General features: G+C 43.9%; 1 protein-coding gene across 2 annotated transcripts in view; it reads right to left on the bottom strand.

Moving 5' to 3' along the window:
* Window positions 1-7,368, bottom strand: part of CDK6 (cyclin dependent kinase 6) — a 140,961-nt gene extending 133,593 nt beyond the window's left edge. Inside the window, exons 1-2 of one of the 2 annotated variants that reach the window (XM_069775039.1) lie at window positions 6,533-7,368; window positions 3,947-4,437 (exon numbers count right to left, since the gene is read on the bottom strand). In XM_069775039.1, the coding sequence (XP_069631140.1) occupies window positions 3,947-4,179 (233 nt within the window). In that variant the 5' untranslated portion in view covers window positions 4,180-4,437; window positions 6,533-7,368. The remainder of the gene's footprint in view (window positions 1-3,946; window positions 4,438-6,532) is intronic. The other variant, XM_069775036.1, reaches the window with a different exon arrangement.
* Between the last annotated feature and the right edge of the window lie 9,384 nt (window positions 7,369-16,752).

Here is a 16,752-nt window from a genome sequence, read left to right as displayed (position 1 = left end):
CTGTCCTTTGTCTACATATATTTCATTTTTCCTAAACAGAACAGCACTAAGCTACATAAGTGCTGGACCAACTTCTGCCAGATTTAACTACTGTATATAGTAAAGCTTTAGTAAAGCATTACATCTTATTATCTGAAAGGTGACCTAGAGGAGCACCTTAATCATCCTACCAGTTACAAAGGACATTTCAAAGCCTACAACGTACCTCATTTTAGAACAATTCACAGTAAGATGTACTCTTGAAGATTCTTTTTTTTACTTTGTTTTGTGAAGATAAACAGCATAGAGTAAGGTGTCCTGACAGAGGGGAACTCTATACAAAGGCAAATGTGAACAGAAGAGGACTTTAAGCACATAGCAATCATCCTTTTAACTGTATTTTTCCCATGACTCTCTGTATACTATTTTTGACAGCCCTGCAAATTTTTAGACCAGTTTTCCAGGCCTTATTTCCATTATAGTCAATAGTCCAGACACTTCCACTACCATCACAGTCCTGATGAAAATTAGACTTCCTTTCACTTCTTATCTTGCACCTTGTTTTGCTTTGTTCTGCAGTGAAGTCTTACCTTCATTAGATAACTTCATTATCTATCATTGTAAAAGCAACTGTGCTGCGAAAAATGCATCTCTTCATTGTCCGAATATGGAAACGACAGACTCGGAGAGAAGGAACATGAAACGAAGCTCTTGTGATTAGCAAGCAGTAGCACGGAAAAATACGATTGTTTAAAATTATTCTATGCTATTTAGACATTTCTACTTTACGAAGAAAATTCTCTTCCATCCCCAATGCCAAGCACTGGAAACCAGTTTTGGCTCTAAGCATTTCTCAGGATTTTAGACGAAGGGAATCTGCGACTACTATGACAAACCTGGGCTGCAGTAGCAATGCTGGTCCTGCACCCTGGCTCCATGAGCAACAAAACCATGGAGCTCTACCTCTGCCTAGCAAGTACTGGGTCTTTTCCTTACCAAACTGTTCTTCACGTTCAGCACCACTGAGAAGCCCTGGAGTGCCGAGCTCCTTACTGTACTCTTTGGAGAAGCCCAGACCTACCATTTGAGTTCAGCATGACATTCAGCATAAGTTCACATGGCCTGTGATTTCTGCTGTTGCTGTCAGCTGATGCCAGAGTACAACAGCCGAGCACAGGGCGTATGTGGCTCATCTGTTTGAAGTCTGTCTAAATTTTGACTCACAGAATGACTGTCGGTTTGCATTGAGCGACTCATGGATCACACATGCCATTACTCAGAGGTAACAGATTCAACATTATATTTGCAGGTCTCACTTATTTCACTCAAGCTAGTTCCCTGTAATATTCAGAAAAAAGCTAGACACCCCCTCAAAATAAAAAAAATTTGATTTCATATGTTTGTGTTGTTATCCCAGTGCTCTGAAAATGATGTACATTTTAATCCAGACATAATTTTTATTTAATAGCCTGGCCATGATACCAGTTTCCAGAATGCATGCCCAAACAATGAACATTTTTGTGAGCATAATATGTCCAATAACTAAGTACAGCTAGGTCAGCTGCTTAAAATTGCAGATCTTCTTTTACAGTATTTCCTTTTCTGAGTATATTTACATAATACAAAATAGACCTTTAATTTCAATAAATTACAAACTCTTCTACCGTATTTTTTAACAGAACTGGGGCATTTAAATATTTTCAGATAATCTTTCTTTTTAAGGATACGATTTCAGTCACTTCAAAGTGCTACTTACAGCTTCATCTGCTCTACAGATTAAAAACATGCACAACAGGGGCAAGTTTTTAAATAGAATTCCTCACATTTTAGAAGAGATAATGTTTGAAATTGCTTCTTATACTCCCCTGCCTGTTTGTGGAAAAAGGTGTTCAGCCGAGGTCCTAAGCATCCTGAGACATCACAGACCAAACCCTTGTATCTGAAATGCTGCTTATGGCAAAAGGTACAGGCTTCACAGCACTGCTATGAGGACCTGGAACACACTTGCAGAGATTTTTATATTGAAACTACATTCTCATATTGCTGGTTGAAATACTTACTGCTTGCAGAGAATGAATTTTCATTCAGACCTGTAAAAATATTTTCAGCTTCAATGTATTTATGCAACGCTATGTCGAGATTGTGCTGCACTTAAACCCAAGCAAAACAAGCCTGCAGCTGCATAGTCAGTTCATCAACTAGCTTTTTGGAAAACAAGAATTTTATTTTCATGATTGTGCTGAATTCAGGATTAGAAAGCTCTTAAAAAAAATCTTTTACTTCATATGGAAAGATCTCAATGCCAGAAAAATTCAGGAGTATTGTATTGGATTATTCCCAAACAAAGTTTACAATTTTCAAATATGTAAACGCCTAAGCCTGGACAACTAAATCCTCATTTACTCTCATAAATTACTGGGCTGGATTTCAGAGATTTTGAGAACTCTCAGTTATCTCTCTACTGCCAAGGAAGAACGTTGTGTGCACTTCTCTGTAAACCGAGGCACTTGCTGTGGTGATCAAATACAACATGTTGTCCACACATAGATGCCCCCACTTTTGAAATTTACTGATGAAGCCTCTGGCATTACTAGGTGCAAGTCAAAATAATGGTTATTAACCAAATTGTGGATTTGCTTGATTAGCAATGGAAAAGTGTCGGTGGCAGCCTATATCCCATTGCTCACTGCAGTGAGACCAATGATGCGCACTCCATTATCAGTATTTCAGAATACACATGCTTCACCTATTCAGTTCAGACAGAAATGAGACTGTTGGATTACACTGCCGTGAGATGAACAAAAATTAATTTATCTCTAGCTATTCACTTTAGTATTTTAAATATTATTCTCTGTCTCACCTTTCCTCTTGCACCTACTGTAAGCCCCCTCATCTCAGACCCTAAACCAGGAGAATCACAGCTACAAGCCATTTTGAAGGTCACCTCCAACTTCAGAGTATCTATTTCTCTAGGACTGAGAGAGTCTTGGTGTTACTTAAGTATAAAATGTTTTCCTTTTGCTATGCCGTATGTGCGTACAATAATGCAAGTAACAGGAAATATTCTTGCTAATACAGCACCATCAGCAAGATGCTGACCAGTTTCAAATCACTGCATACCTGGCTATCTGCAAAGTGAAGCTTATTTCTTAAAGTTCATAATATTAATAAAAGATGCTGACAGGCTGCTGGAGGTTTCCAGCTATAGAAAAATGCAAGAGGTTACAGTAGGGCCAGCCTTACCATTGAGAGAATCTGTTAAAAAACACAGGTCATTTATCCAGGGTTTATGCTACCGACACAACAGAATGGACATCCTGGGGACATTGCCACCATTTTGCAAGCTGGGCCTGACGTCTGTACTGTTGCACTCTGGTAGCACAATCATCAGCACATGGTGAAATTAGTACCAGTCAAACAGTATTCAACTGTAAGGCCGCCTGCAAAGCTTGAAGTCTTAAGCTGTTAGTTCTCTTTAACACGATAATCTACAACTCTCTATAAAAGCATCTAAAAGGTGGAACGCACATTCCACTACCGCTCTCAGAATCTTTGCCATTTCGATAATGAATAGAGCTGCTAAAAATCAGCTGCAGCTGGCAGAACTAATACTTGAGACAAAAGCAGGGAGACGTTGGGTTTTTTACATTTTCTCTTATGCCTGAGGAAATAGTGTATATATGGCTCCTTGCCCATCCACTCAAACACTTAAGTCACACACCTATGCCTCTGGAGATGGGTGTTTGTGTGTGTGGGAGGCAATGCACAGGGATGAGGCGAGGTCTGGCAGGCAGCACCATGGGCTGCTGAAACCTCAAACCACACTTCATGTACACAGTTTAGTGCTCACTTCATCCACAAACCCAAACTAGCATCCAGTCCATTTATGTATCCAAGCTCTTGCTTGCCCAATTCATGTACTAAAACCAGGACCCCGCTGATCGGGACGCCTGCCCCACTTCCTCACCTGACCACGTTGGGGTGCTCGAACGTCTCCAGGTGCCTCAAAACTGCCACCTCTCGGATGGTGGACAGCGGCATCCCCTCCTCGCTGGTCTGCACCCGCACCCTCTTCAGCGCAACAAAGCGACCTCCGTTCTTCAAGTCTCGGGCTTTGAACACCTTCCCGTAGGCTCCTTCTCCAATCTCAGCCACACATTCATACTGCTGGTCTGCCACGTTTGTGCTGTCCTTATCCATGCTGGCGCCGGTCCTCTTCCTCCCGTGATCCACGTGCCTCGGGATGGCTCTCAGTCTCACTTGCTTTCTGAAAATTAGTACTTTGCTCACGTTGCAGATAGGCCACGCACTTGGTACCTCTGCCAGAGGGACAGTAGGAAGTTCTCGCCCTCCTGTTCTTGTTCCTCTTCTGTACCGGACACAATGTGCCTCCTCTTTCAGCCACTAGGAATTATCATACAGTCTTTGAGAGCATTGTCTGTGTAAAGCCAATTAGATCTAGAGGACAAACCAAGCAAGAAAAGTGAGTTCAGTTTACTTCATTACTTTGCATTGTTCAAAAACTGAGACAATTAAACTAATATAGTAGGCAGCTACATGCAAAGCAAAAACGTGGTGCAAAGGAAGACATGAACCACCAGGGTGACACGTCTCAACGTCCCTGCATGGCTGATACAACACTCCAAAGTTATCATGGTCTGCACAGAAGGCTACAATACACAGCTACAGAGCAACCGCGTGCTGTGGGATTTTACTGAGCAATGGGCTGAATAGGATGACCCTGAGACAGGGGTGATGGGGACGGCAGAGCTAACTATGCATGTGTGAGAGGAAGTTATGTCCAGGAACTTATGCCAGGATTGCAGGACTCAAATGTTTCTTCAGTGCACATGGTGGAGTCTCGGAAATATTACGGTTACTTATTTGTAAATAATAGCCTTTGGAGGTTTCAGCCTTGATCTGCTCTCCCCTGTGCTGAGCCCTGCATGAACATATCGCAAGAGACAAGTTCCTGCCTCAAAGCGCCTGTGGGGAGGAGAAATATGTACGTATTTAAATGACGGTAATAGTATGCTACCGAGCATTGTGTGCTGAGATAGATTCAGAAATGCTCACTTTAGCAAACTTATTAACATGTAAGGGTTTTAGCTGTGGATATTGCTACTGCTGGGTGTGTGGCCAGCAGTTCCTTGCAGAGCAGCATGAAGAAAGATGGTCTTCAGGAGCAGCACGCTCTGCTGTCTAGTGCATGAGGCTGGAGAGCAGAAGCGCTTCCTTCTGCATCCAGTTTCATCCACACTTTCTGCGGGATGGTGGGCAAATCCTCTCCCCTCACAAAGCTCCACATCAACGCTCCCTCTTCCCCCTGCCCCTTTTTAATATAATGATATCGCGACCTCTGGGGCTGTAACCCTCTCCTACACTGCATTTTTACCGTGCTAGGACTAAAGAGCCCCAGATCGTTAAGTCGGGGATCCCCTAACTCGAACCCACGCATAAAGCCGGAGGTATTTTGCACATATACGCTGATCTTACACCTTAGTTGCAGATGAAAATAAGAGCAATCTAAAGGAAACCTGTGCCCGCTGCTCATCGCTCTTCCCCGGCTGCAGCCAGAGGCACCTCCCTGCCCCACCGACTCCAGCTGCCACCACCACGGCTGCCGCCGCACCGCCCGTCCACCGGGCAACCCCGCGGACCCCGCACCTCCGCGCCCGCAGCATCTCCGGGCGGCACCGAGCGCGGACCGCCGCGCCTTGCCCTCGCCGCCGCGGGGGGACACCTGTCCCGTAGCCCCCCGGCCGGGGCCGCCCGAGCCGCATAGCCCGCCCCGCGCCGCGCCCCGCAGCCGGCCCCGCAGCCTGCCCCGCCCCGCGCCGCGCCGCGCCCCTCAGCCTGCCCCGCAGCCGGCCCCGCAGCCCGCACCGCGCCGCGCCCCGCAGCCGGCCCCGCACCGCGCCGCGCCGCGTCCTGCAGCGCGTCCTGCAGCCCGCCCCGCGCCGCGCCGCTGCGGAGCGCGCCCCCGGGCGGCGGGCAGCGGCGACGCCCGTGTGCGTGGCCGCGGGGGCGGCGGGCCTGCCTCGGCGCGGCCGCTGCGCCGGGTGGAAAGTTACCGCTCGCCCTCCCCGGGCACGGCGGGATACGAGGGTGCCCACCGGCCCACCCCCGTACCCCCCCGCCCCCCCCCAGCCTCGGCACCGAGGTCCCCTCCGCGGGCGCCCCACACGCGGCGGGGGGACACGCGGGGAACGGCGTCCCCTCGCTCCTTCTCCGGGGGAGGGGGGGGGCGGGCGGCTCGGCTGCTCGGCAGGACTGCGAGGAGACCCCCCCCCCGGCGGCTCCCCGGGAGGGCACCCCCATCCCCCGCGGCCCCCTCGGCGGCCGCCGGCACGGGGAGCGCCCCCGCGCCGACCCCGAGGGGTTGCGGCGGCACCGCGGGGCGAGCTGCCCACGGCCCCGGCCGCCGAGGGGACGCGTCCGCGGTGGCGTCCGCGGCGGGGTGCGCGGCGTGGGCTCCCGGGCCGGGCGGGGGACGGCGTGTGGGCCACGCCGCCGGGCCGGGTGCGCGGAGCACATGGGCGCCCCGCGTTACCTGGTGTGCTCCGCGGCCGCCTCCACCGCCACCAGATCCCCAAATAATCCTCAGCCCCGGGGGGGTGGGGGTGGTTGGGGAGGGAGGGGGTGAGTCCTCCCTAAAACAAACCTCCCATTGAGCGAGGCGGGGTGGAGAGCCGGCCCGGGGTCTGCCCCTTCACATGGCGATGTCTCCGGCAGGTCCCGGCAGCGGCCGCCCGGGCCACACAGGTAGCTGCTCCGCGGCTCGGCCGCCCTCGGCTCGCATCCTCCTGCCGCCGCCGCCGCCGCCGCCGCCGCCGGGCTGCACCTTGGCGCAGAAGGCAGCTCGCACTCGAACCCCAGCCCGCTCCTCCCGCCCTCGCGCTGCCCGGGGAGAGTGAGAACGCGAAAGAAAAAATCGCGGCCGGCGGCCCCCGGCGAGCTGCAGCGCCGCGACCGCAGCCCCGCCGGCCGCAGCCTGCCGGTGCGGGGCTCGGGCACCGGCCCTCGGCGCTGCCGCCGCGCCGCCGCTGCCCCCGGCGCTGCGCTGCGCTGCGCTGCCCCTCCTCGCTCGCTCCCTCGGCCTCTGTTCAGCCTGGGAGCAGCAGCAGCTTGCTGCCTGTTTTCTTTTTTTTTTTTTTTTCTTCCCCTCTCCTCAACTTTTTTTTTTTTTTCCCCCTTGCTTTCCCACGCTGGCTGAATGTGACTTGACCCCGTTTCAAAAAAGTTTGACATAGTGCTTCAACATTTCCGCATTCCTCCCCGACTACAAAGGCTGCAGCCGCCTCCTTCTGCTTTCTGTCTCTGCTCTCTGTCTTCACACTCAATGAAATCCTTCATGTGCCTCTGCCAAAGGCGGCCGCATACCGCAAGGGTCGCCGCGAGCGCCGCGGCCAGGCATGGCCCGGGGCGAGGCGCCCCGGGGGGTCCCGGCAGGGCCCGGCCCCGGCCCCGGCCCCGGCCCCGGCCCCGGCCCCGCCGCCGTGCTCGGCGCTGCACGGACGCGGGCTCAGCCGGCTGCGGCAGCACTGAGAAGCCTGACTCATTCCTAGGGCTCAGTGTGCAAGGCGCTGGGAAATAACCCGTTTTTTGGTTTGGGTTTTTTTTTCCCCTTCCTGGGAAATAACCGTAATTCCCCCCCCCCCCCCCCGAAAAACGCTCTTTTGCTCCTTTCCATCCACAGAGAGCGCAGAGCCCCGGCAGGAAGCGCCCATGAATGCTTTCGGGAAGCATCAAGAAACTTCGTTGCTGAAGAACCCCCACCCTCCAGCAAAGTCTTTGCCCCGACAGGATTGCGGCTGGAGATGCAGGGGGCAGGGGGGCGAGGAGGGCAGGGTGTGCGAAGGAGCTGGGCACGTAGTGAGCCCGTTCTCTGATGCAGAGAACATTTTGTACAGAGCCGATTCCTACAAATATTGAAACTCGCCGCAGAAAAAAAAAATCACAGAAGAGATGCTAATCTACACTGTCTCCATGGGGGAAAACACACATCTGGACTGCCTAATTCCCAGTTCTCCCAGCTGGTACCCTCCAGCACATGCTTTTCAGGACCTCGAGGATGATTATGGTCCAGCTCCAGAACCAGTTCTTATGGTGGTTTAACTGGGAGGGAGTGGACCCAGATCCCCTCTTACAATGGGAAGCGTAATTTAACTAAGTGGGTTTGTAACTGAAAAAGTGTATGTCGAGGACTTGCCATCATACACTTATTTAGAATAAGTAAAAAATAGGTCTAATACTGTACAAATGAAAAAAAATTAATATCAGAAAGCAGCATATAATACAGTTACTCTATCTGAACTCACAGTGCTACCAAGCCTATATGAAATCCTATAGCTTAAATAAAATTTGTTTTCCTGGCTTCAAAACTGACCCCAGCGATTCCACATGCCCTTCCCGTTTTTGAGAGGTTTAGAAGCAGCACCTGGAGGGCTGGTGAGGGGAAACTGGCTGAAAGCAGAGGGGAGACCTCTGATTTCCCCTGGAGAAAAGAGGGAGCTGGTACCACTCATGCCTTCCAAGGGAAAGGCCAGCAGCATGTGAGTGTTTGCAGAAGACCATGCATATTTTGCAAGAGCTTAATTTATGCTCATAATATATTTTAGTTTAAATCACATAAATTCCTCAACAACTTCTGCAGTCCATGATTTACCAGAAAAAGATGCTGAAATTAATGGCAAACTCCATAACCTTTAAATATGAAAGTGTCAAAGATTCAAATACACAGATCAAATTTTATATTTTTTTTAAAGATGTGAAAAATCACATTACATTGGAAGGTTCATATGCAGATACACTACCTCCCTCTGTTTCTGTTTTGTAACATTTATGGTTTTCTTAAATGTATCTTCTTTCTTTCTTTTTCTCTTTCTCTTTCTTTTTCTTTTTCTTTTCCCTTTCCTTCCTTCTTTTCTTTTCTTTCTTTCTATTTCTTTCTTTCTCTCTTTCTATTTCTCTCTTTCTCTTTCTTTCTCTCTTTTTCTTAACCTAATATTTAGTCAGCTGTAACAAGCTTTGTACAGAAAACCCTCCTCAGGTTCCAGAGACATTAGCTGTCTCGCTTTACATGCAAAAGGCTTCACTTTTGGGGAAGAAGAAGTGAAGTCTTGGTTTCTGTCTCCCCCTGAAGATCTCTGGATCTTTACACTCCAGTCGGGCTCTGTTCCCAAGGAGGGACTGAGGGGGGCATCGGGTCCTTTGGCCAGGTGCCTGTGCAGCTTCATGTTCAGGAAGAATGTGGAAGGGAGATTTCTGCAGTCCCCTGACATTTACCTCTGTGCTGAAACATGCTGATTTATCATTCTCCTAATAAACAGTGTTCAAACACAAACTCACCCTTTCATCCCATATTGTCCCAATATTTTTAGGGAGTGTATGTAATGGTTCTGTCCTTTAGAAGTGTTTTATCTGCCTTTCTGTGTGGTGATGCCAGTAGAGATTGCCATGGGAGATTATAATGCTCGTGCTATCAAACTGAATTAATTTAAAACATAAAAGTGCCACATAGTTAATGTGGCTTTATATGATCCTCAGATTTTTTTCAGGGACTTTTTAAAAAAATGCTGACACTATTTTTTTTCCTTCTCTCCACCTGAAGATCAGGTAAACAAACCACTTCATCTCCCAAAGTACAGAATTCAAAGAAGCTATAAAAACCTCTAAAATTACCTAAACCAATTTTCTCAATTTTCTTTATATACAAGTTAAGCGATTTCAGGAAGAAATTTCCAAACATGATTAGATATAAACATCAGCTAAAATGGATGATATTACCAATAATTTGTTGTAGAGGCTGAAATTACTTACCTGAATTGTTGAAATTCTTTGAAAATATAAAACCTACTACATTTGTTTTAAAGTTCAAAGTCAAGAAGATGTTTCAAATAACATACATTTTAGAATAGTTATAAGTAATCAAAACATACACTGTAAATAAAGGTGGGGTTTTTCTTTTCATAACAACCTTTAAAATGTTTAATCTTTTGTTTTCATGAAAACAACATTGTACTTTTAACATTTCTGATTTAGAACAGGTAAGTATACATTTATTTTTTATCAACAACGGAGGTTTTCCCCATAGAGAAATTAATAAACCCTTTATTTCTTTTATAATTTAAAAAACCTTAATTTTTTGAAATTTACAGCTATTTTGAGAAATTAATGTTTTAAGAAGTTTATTAAATATTATTATGAAATTAATTCTGAATACCGTTTGTTGCTAATTCTAAACTTCCTTAATTCTAAAGTATTTTTTGTTCTGGAATAACAAAAATATGGGAATGTGTATTGAAAGAGGAAGAAAAGACATTTCTTTCTACATCACTGTTTTCTGATTTTCCATCAACTTTTTCTTTGTGAAAACATGTTTTTCAATATTTTTCAATTCCAGTATTTTTAATTCTAGTATTTTTTTAAAATCACAGCGAAAAAGAGAAACAACTTATACTGAAATGCATTTAAAAAGGAAAATTCTAATGTATTATTTGAATTGGTATTAAATTGCAATCAAACTCCATGAAAACTAAAAAGAAATTATGTTATATGTTGTGTATAAATAATTTTCATAAAATGAGGTCTGTAATGTTTTGCTGGAAACAATGAATAAGCCAGTGGTGTGGAAATGGATAACAGGCAATTACCAGAATGAGTATAAAGCAGTTGATTAAAATAAGCTGGTAGTGGTGGGCAATACCAAGAAGTGTGATGAATAGACTAAGACTTTCAGAAAGGATGAGACACAGTGTATTGTTTTGCTTTGTGTATTTTATCTGTGTTTCAGGAACAGCTGAGGTTCTGCTGGGGATTCACAGTTTGATCTTACAAGAAGTGTTCTACAAAACAGCATGAAACTTCCTTTTCAAAGTACAGATTTTCATAAAGCTTTTGGAAAATAATTTGCTTTGATTATGGTGTTATTGCTGGGTTTTGTTTGTTGACTTGCATGTGCAGTCTCAGTTAATACGATTTTTAACTAATTTTTTCTGGGCTTTTATCCTCAAGAAAACACCTGAACTGATGAGAGACCAACGATTGTTGTAGTAGAGAGATATCAGTCAACTGTTGTGAATATGAATATTTAGAACCTGCAGTAGCCAGAATCTGTTTTAAAATGGTAGCATAAATTATAGCTTTTTAGAAGTTCCCTTTAGCAAGTCAAAAGAGGTTTTAAAAACCAAACAATTAGTATTTATACTGCATAGAAAATTATTCCTGAAAAGATATTTCATATACCAAATCTCATACCAAACTTGGGAAATAATTATTTTCACCTATCATTAGCTGTTATACGTGTGTGAAAATGGACTATAAATACGTACTAAATATTTTAAAGCTGCTTTTAATGAAGCATAGGCATAATGAGAAATGTGATATAACTGAACACTAAGAATTAATTACAGTGTGAAATATTAAAATATTTTCCATATGTACCTTCTTAGGTAGTTGAACAAGAACGCACACAAAAAAATTAATTCATATTTACAGAAAAAAATTCATTAACATTCACATAATGTTTTAACTAATTAAAGTGAGAGAAAATAGTCTAATCCGTGTAAAATGTATACAGTCACTGCATAATTGGCAGTGATTAGGGCATCTAAGCCAGTTACAGTATGATTGTTCAGTTTATTTCTCTTTCAGTCAGAGCCTTTGTTCATAGCAGATAATTTTATGTTTTACAAATTGTATCCTTCCGTCATTACAGTAATAAACTATACTGTGGGGCTATTGTTTCTCAGTACAAAGAACCATAACATGTTAGGCATTTAAGCATACACATATTTCCTCATATTTGTTTGTGTATGCTTTAGTAATTACCAGTCACAGGAGTGGCCAAGAAACGTGCCATGTGAAAAGCATGCCTACAACTAACACAAGCCTGTTTGCTCCAATAGCCTCTCAATAGTCTCTGAATATTCCAAGGAATGCACCTGAGTGAATCCACCAGCCATATTTTTATCCAGCTCTTAAGGCAAGAGCCAGTGAACTTCATTGGCTTTCTTCAGAAAGCTGACTTTGGGGATTATTACACAGGGGAAGATCAAGGGCAAAATGTATACCTAATGTTAAAAACCCTGCTCAATATTTTTATTTGCATCGTACCCTCAAAGCTTTCGCTAGGAGCTGGGTCCCCTTTTGCACTCCACGCTGTGCAGCATCATACTGAAAGGCAGTCTTTGCACCAAACTGCTTGCAGTCAGAGCCAGGGAAATGGAAGGATAGAGGAGGAAAAAGATTTGCTGAAAATCACACTGCAGATCAGTAGGGAAAAAATAAAGCAAGAAGATGGAGTTCTGTGGAGCCCTGATCCTATAATCTAGCACAGGGGTAGATAAACTGTGGCATGCCTGCTGCAGACAGTGTCCGAGGTGGTGGGATCCTGGTGGCACGTTTTACTCCATGGGACTGGCAGCCGGGCTGTGCCACTGTGGAAGTTGCTAGGTAATCCAAATCCCTAACAGGAGTGACAATGGGGAAGCAAGCCAGCGGGGTCTGCTGAGACGGGCACTGCCAGCTCATCCCGGGACCCCATGGCATGCAGCACGAGGTGGGACTCCCAAGGAGCTGGTGCCATCTCCCATCTGTGGTCTCTTGCTGGCACTCTTCCTTTCAGCTCAGAGTGCTGAGCCGAGGAGTTTCTGTCTTGGCCTCAGGATTAAGATTTTTTTGGAATAGGGCTAACAGGGGCAGAAATATCGGCCACCCTGAAGTTGGCAATAGCCAACAATTGAGGGACACAGTAGAGAAGGGACCTTCTTCCAAGTGTTTTTCGTGATTTGCAGCCATTGCTCATTGGCATTATATTCTACGCTTCTTTATAGCAATATTTGGCATGGGTAAGATTCTTCCCTCTTCCTTTCTGCTCTCTTTATTTGTTTTAGTGGCTTTTACATCTGCTTCAGATAAGTGTATTTACATCTGTGCATATATATTCAGTGCATGGCTGAATCTTTTTTTCTTCACGCCTTTTGTAGAACACTTATTCTTAATCTCTGTTTTCCATTCAGTGTAGGAGAGAAGCGGAGACAGATCTTTAGCTGTGAAAACTGATGCCCGTGGAAGCTTTCAAAGAAAACCCTGTTTGATTTGTACACCATAATCCCAAACTTTTTCTGTCATTCAGGTCTTAAAAAATGACTCACAATATGACTTATTTTAGCATGCAGCTGTGATCAGGAAAGTTGGCCACAGAAAATAGGACTTCACTCAGCTGATCTGGTCCCAAGTAAACATAGTCTTATCTGTTGGTAACAGTGACTAATACAAGATTTTATAAATTTTTCTTCTGTTAGTGTTTCACAGAAAGGGAACAGACTTTGAATGTAGATAATGCATGAACCAGGGTCTTAAGCATGTTCCAGTTGTGGGTTTCCTTCTGTCATGCAGAAAGAACCTTCCTTATCCCAAAACCCACACGGCGTTTATCCAGTGGGTGGCCAGTAAGCCTTTTTTGTGCTGCACTTGGGAATTAAGTAAATTTGATCTGGAAATGCCAGTTCATCCAGAACTCCAGCATGCCATCTGTACAGTCACATTTCAGAGAGAAATGGCATATTTGTTCCTGCTTAATGAAAAATGCAGTAACGTTTGTCACAGCATGCTAGAAAAACTGGTGTATAAGATAGGAACATGCCCAAAGTATGATATCACCGTAAGTTAATGAACATTTAGCCAATAAATCAAATAGAAATAGGACCACATACAATCTCTGGTGTCAGTCAGTAAAAATAAATGTAATGAAAATTAAGCTGAAATTATGTAGCATTTGACTGCAGAAAAAATGGTGTAAAACCGGTGGGAGCTGGTAAGAAACTGCTGCCCTAAAGCACCAAAGAAGCATCGTGTCATATCAGTCAAGCCATGGAGGGGATAAGGAATGGCTGCAGTTCAGCAGCTGTAATAGGGAGCTGTGTTTTATTATATAGAAATAACTGAGAGTTACGTTGTATCATTGATTGATTTATACGAGTCTATCACATCTGTGCTGTTTATTGATCTATATCAAGAAACAACTAGCTTAGTTTACAGCACAGATCTATGTTAGGCATAAAAAGACACTTTCTAAAGCCAAGCATATAGTTAAGTACAATTATTCTAACATAGGGTCAGGCAACCGTAAGAGGCAAACATCTTTTGAGAATGATCTAATCCTGCTGCAGACAACTGGGATGGACTAGGTCATTCTGAGATCATCTCCCATCTAGCTGTATGCGTTTCTGATTACTTACTGTTCCTGAGTACAAAGACAGTAATAGTATATAAGCACCAACAACAGCTGTCACAGAATGCATAATATTTTGGATATAAGAAAGTCATTTCACATATTCTGGAAAAGCACTGGGAACATGGAAACCCTGTAGCTAACTGCTCTCTAACATATAGTAGCAAGTGTCTAATACTGATCATGCTGCCTACAGTGTCACATCAGTGCACCCACCTCTGTTTCTTCCCAGTTAGCTGGTAAATACATAGCAATGATTTGAAAAGGGGAAAACTTAGTCTGCCTTACACAATTCCATGGATTAATAAACTGGGATAAGAAGGAAGGCAAAACTTTAAGAGCAACCAAAATTAGTAGGAATGACAACAAATTATACCAGCCAGTATAATTTACCTGTATTTGGCATCCAGTGATGCCACTTATGTGTAAACTGTCATAAATGACAAGCACAATGCTGCTAATGTTGGTAAGTGATGTCAATATACTTACCTATCATATCATCTAAAATGCCCATCCAGTTTAAATTAGAAACTTTATTAGATAAAGATACATATTTATAAATTATATATATTACACTGCCTACAAAACTGACTGTATTATTCTTATTTCTATGAAGTTATATCTGTGTAATGTTGAAGGAATAGTTGCCTTGTCAAGTGGTATGGAGGTTGTTGTGGATTCTTCATCTCACGCTAGTGCCGTAGGGTAAGGACTGATGGCTTCTGGTAAACAATACTTTAATGTTGCCCATGACACAGGCTTAGAAATACAGTGCTGTTGAATCCAAATTGTCTCTGTTATTGATTTTATTATACTGCACATTTGTGTAGACCTCAGTATTTCTATAGCAGGCACAAAATGCAATGTATGCTGAAGTCATGTAGATAACAATGGCTATAAAATGTTGCTGTCCACCGTGTTAAAGGAAAATTAGACTTTGCAAATAGTGGGCAGGTGTGTTTTCAGGATAAAAGCACTTCTGCCAGTATTCTGTAGAGTATAGTATGATCTCATTGCACATAGATTTACATGCATAACTTGTATTAAAATCAATCAATGTTACTTGCATAAATGCCCTTGCTTGTCCACAGGAATAATGTATCCCTTAAGGCTGCAATACAGTTTAATTTGTTTAGTAAATGCAATGTAATACTACAGTATGAAAAAGACTTGGGAAACTAATGTTGAGCATGCACTAACTCATTTCAGGAACATTCCAGATTCATAAATACACGAGCTGTTTATTATCTACACATACCAGAAAGCTTCTATCAAATATCATTATGCAATAGATTATGTACAATGGATGCCTGACAATATTTCCTACTTGTATGACCACTATTATTGGATGGTCAGTTCTGAGTATGCAGTCTGGCCTTCATAAAGAGATACTTTCCTTAAGCTGCTTTAGAAAATGAATTTTTTGGTTTCATGCCTGGTGCAAGCAATGTGCAGTAGTTATTAAAAGCCAACACAGATGTCAGAATGTGACATTTCTAATTTCTATACCAAGCAGAGGAGGTAAACATGGGATTTCAGGTACCAGATAATAGCAACAGCCAATTAAAAAAAAAAAAAATAGGAACAGCTACACTGGGTCAGAACAAAGATCTCTATAGCGCAGTCTGACAGTGGTAAATAATGTACGCCTAGGAGAAGAGTTTAGGCATAGTACTATTGGTTCCCTGGTCTATTATTACTTTTTCAAGATAAAGGAAATTGTCTGATGCCTAGAACTAGGGATTAAAACCCCAAAGCTCAAGTTCCTAGCCTTGCCTCTGCTATTAGTACATTAAGGTGAGCACATAAGAAACAGTGTGTGCACCAGTCCAGCCATTGCTAAAATGATTTCCTTACCCCTCTTTCACAGGGTGAAGACAGTGAAGGGTCGTACACAAGGGAGCACTGTCATTATTTATGACAGTGAAGTAAAATCATTTATCTCTTCCTAGCTAAGAATATCCTGAACTTTAATGGGAAATTGCATCACCTTTCAAGCGTGGGTGTACATAGGCGCACATGCGTGTACACACACAGCTCAAATATTTTGCTCTGAACAAGATCTAACATCACTGACAAAACCTCACCAGGTATTAAAAAGAGATGACATTAAAAGTCAAAATAATTATCTGAGGGTTAAACTATATAATTATGTATTTTGTGATAATGTAAATATATTGAAATCAGATTTAATAAATTGCAAAGTTATGAACAAAATTGTACCAAATACTTGGGCTCCTTCTAAGGTGAGAGACCTGGGAGTGCTGCAGTACTCCATGTCAGGGCAAGACCAGGGTGTGTACAACTCCCTCTTCCTCCTCCTTTCCCTATTCTCTATGCCCCACTTTCTGCAGAAAGTAAACCCAGGTTTCTGGGCTGGACAGAACCTGCAGCACCTTCCCACCAGGACAGAGAGACAGAACCCGGTGACTTAGTGGGGTTCCTCACTGCAGATCGGCTTAGATGTACTTCTGAGTTTTCTAACACCTGACTAACAAACATAGCTATTTTATTTTTTTTTTTCGTTTCCTAAAAGC

The sequence above is a fragment of the Haliaeetus albicilla genome, chromosome 2, assembly GCF_947461875.1.
Source record: "Haliaeetus albicilla chromosome 2, bHalAlb1.1, whole genome shotgun sequence".
NCBI lineage: Eukaryota > Metazoa > Chordata > Aves > Accipitriformes > Accipitridae > Haliaeetus > Haliaeetus albicilla.
Note: the sequence above shows the minus strand (reverse complement) of the source record. Positions and strands in the feature narration are given on the sequence as shown.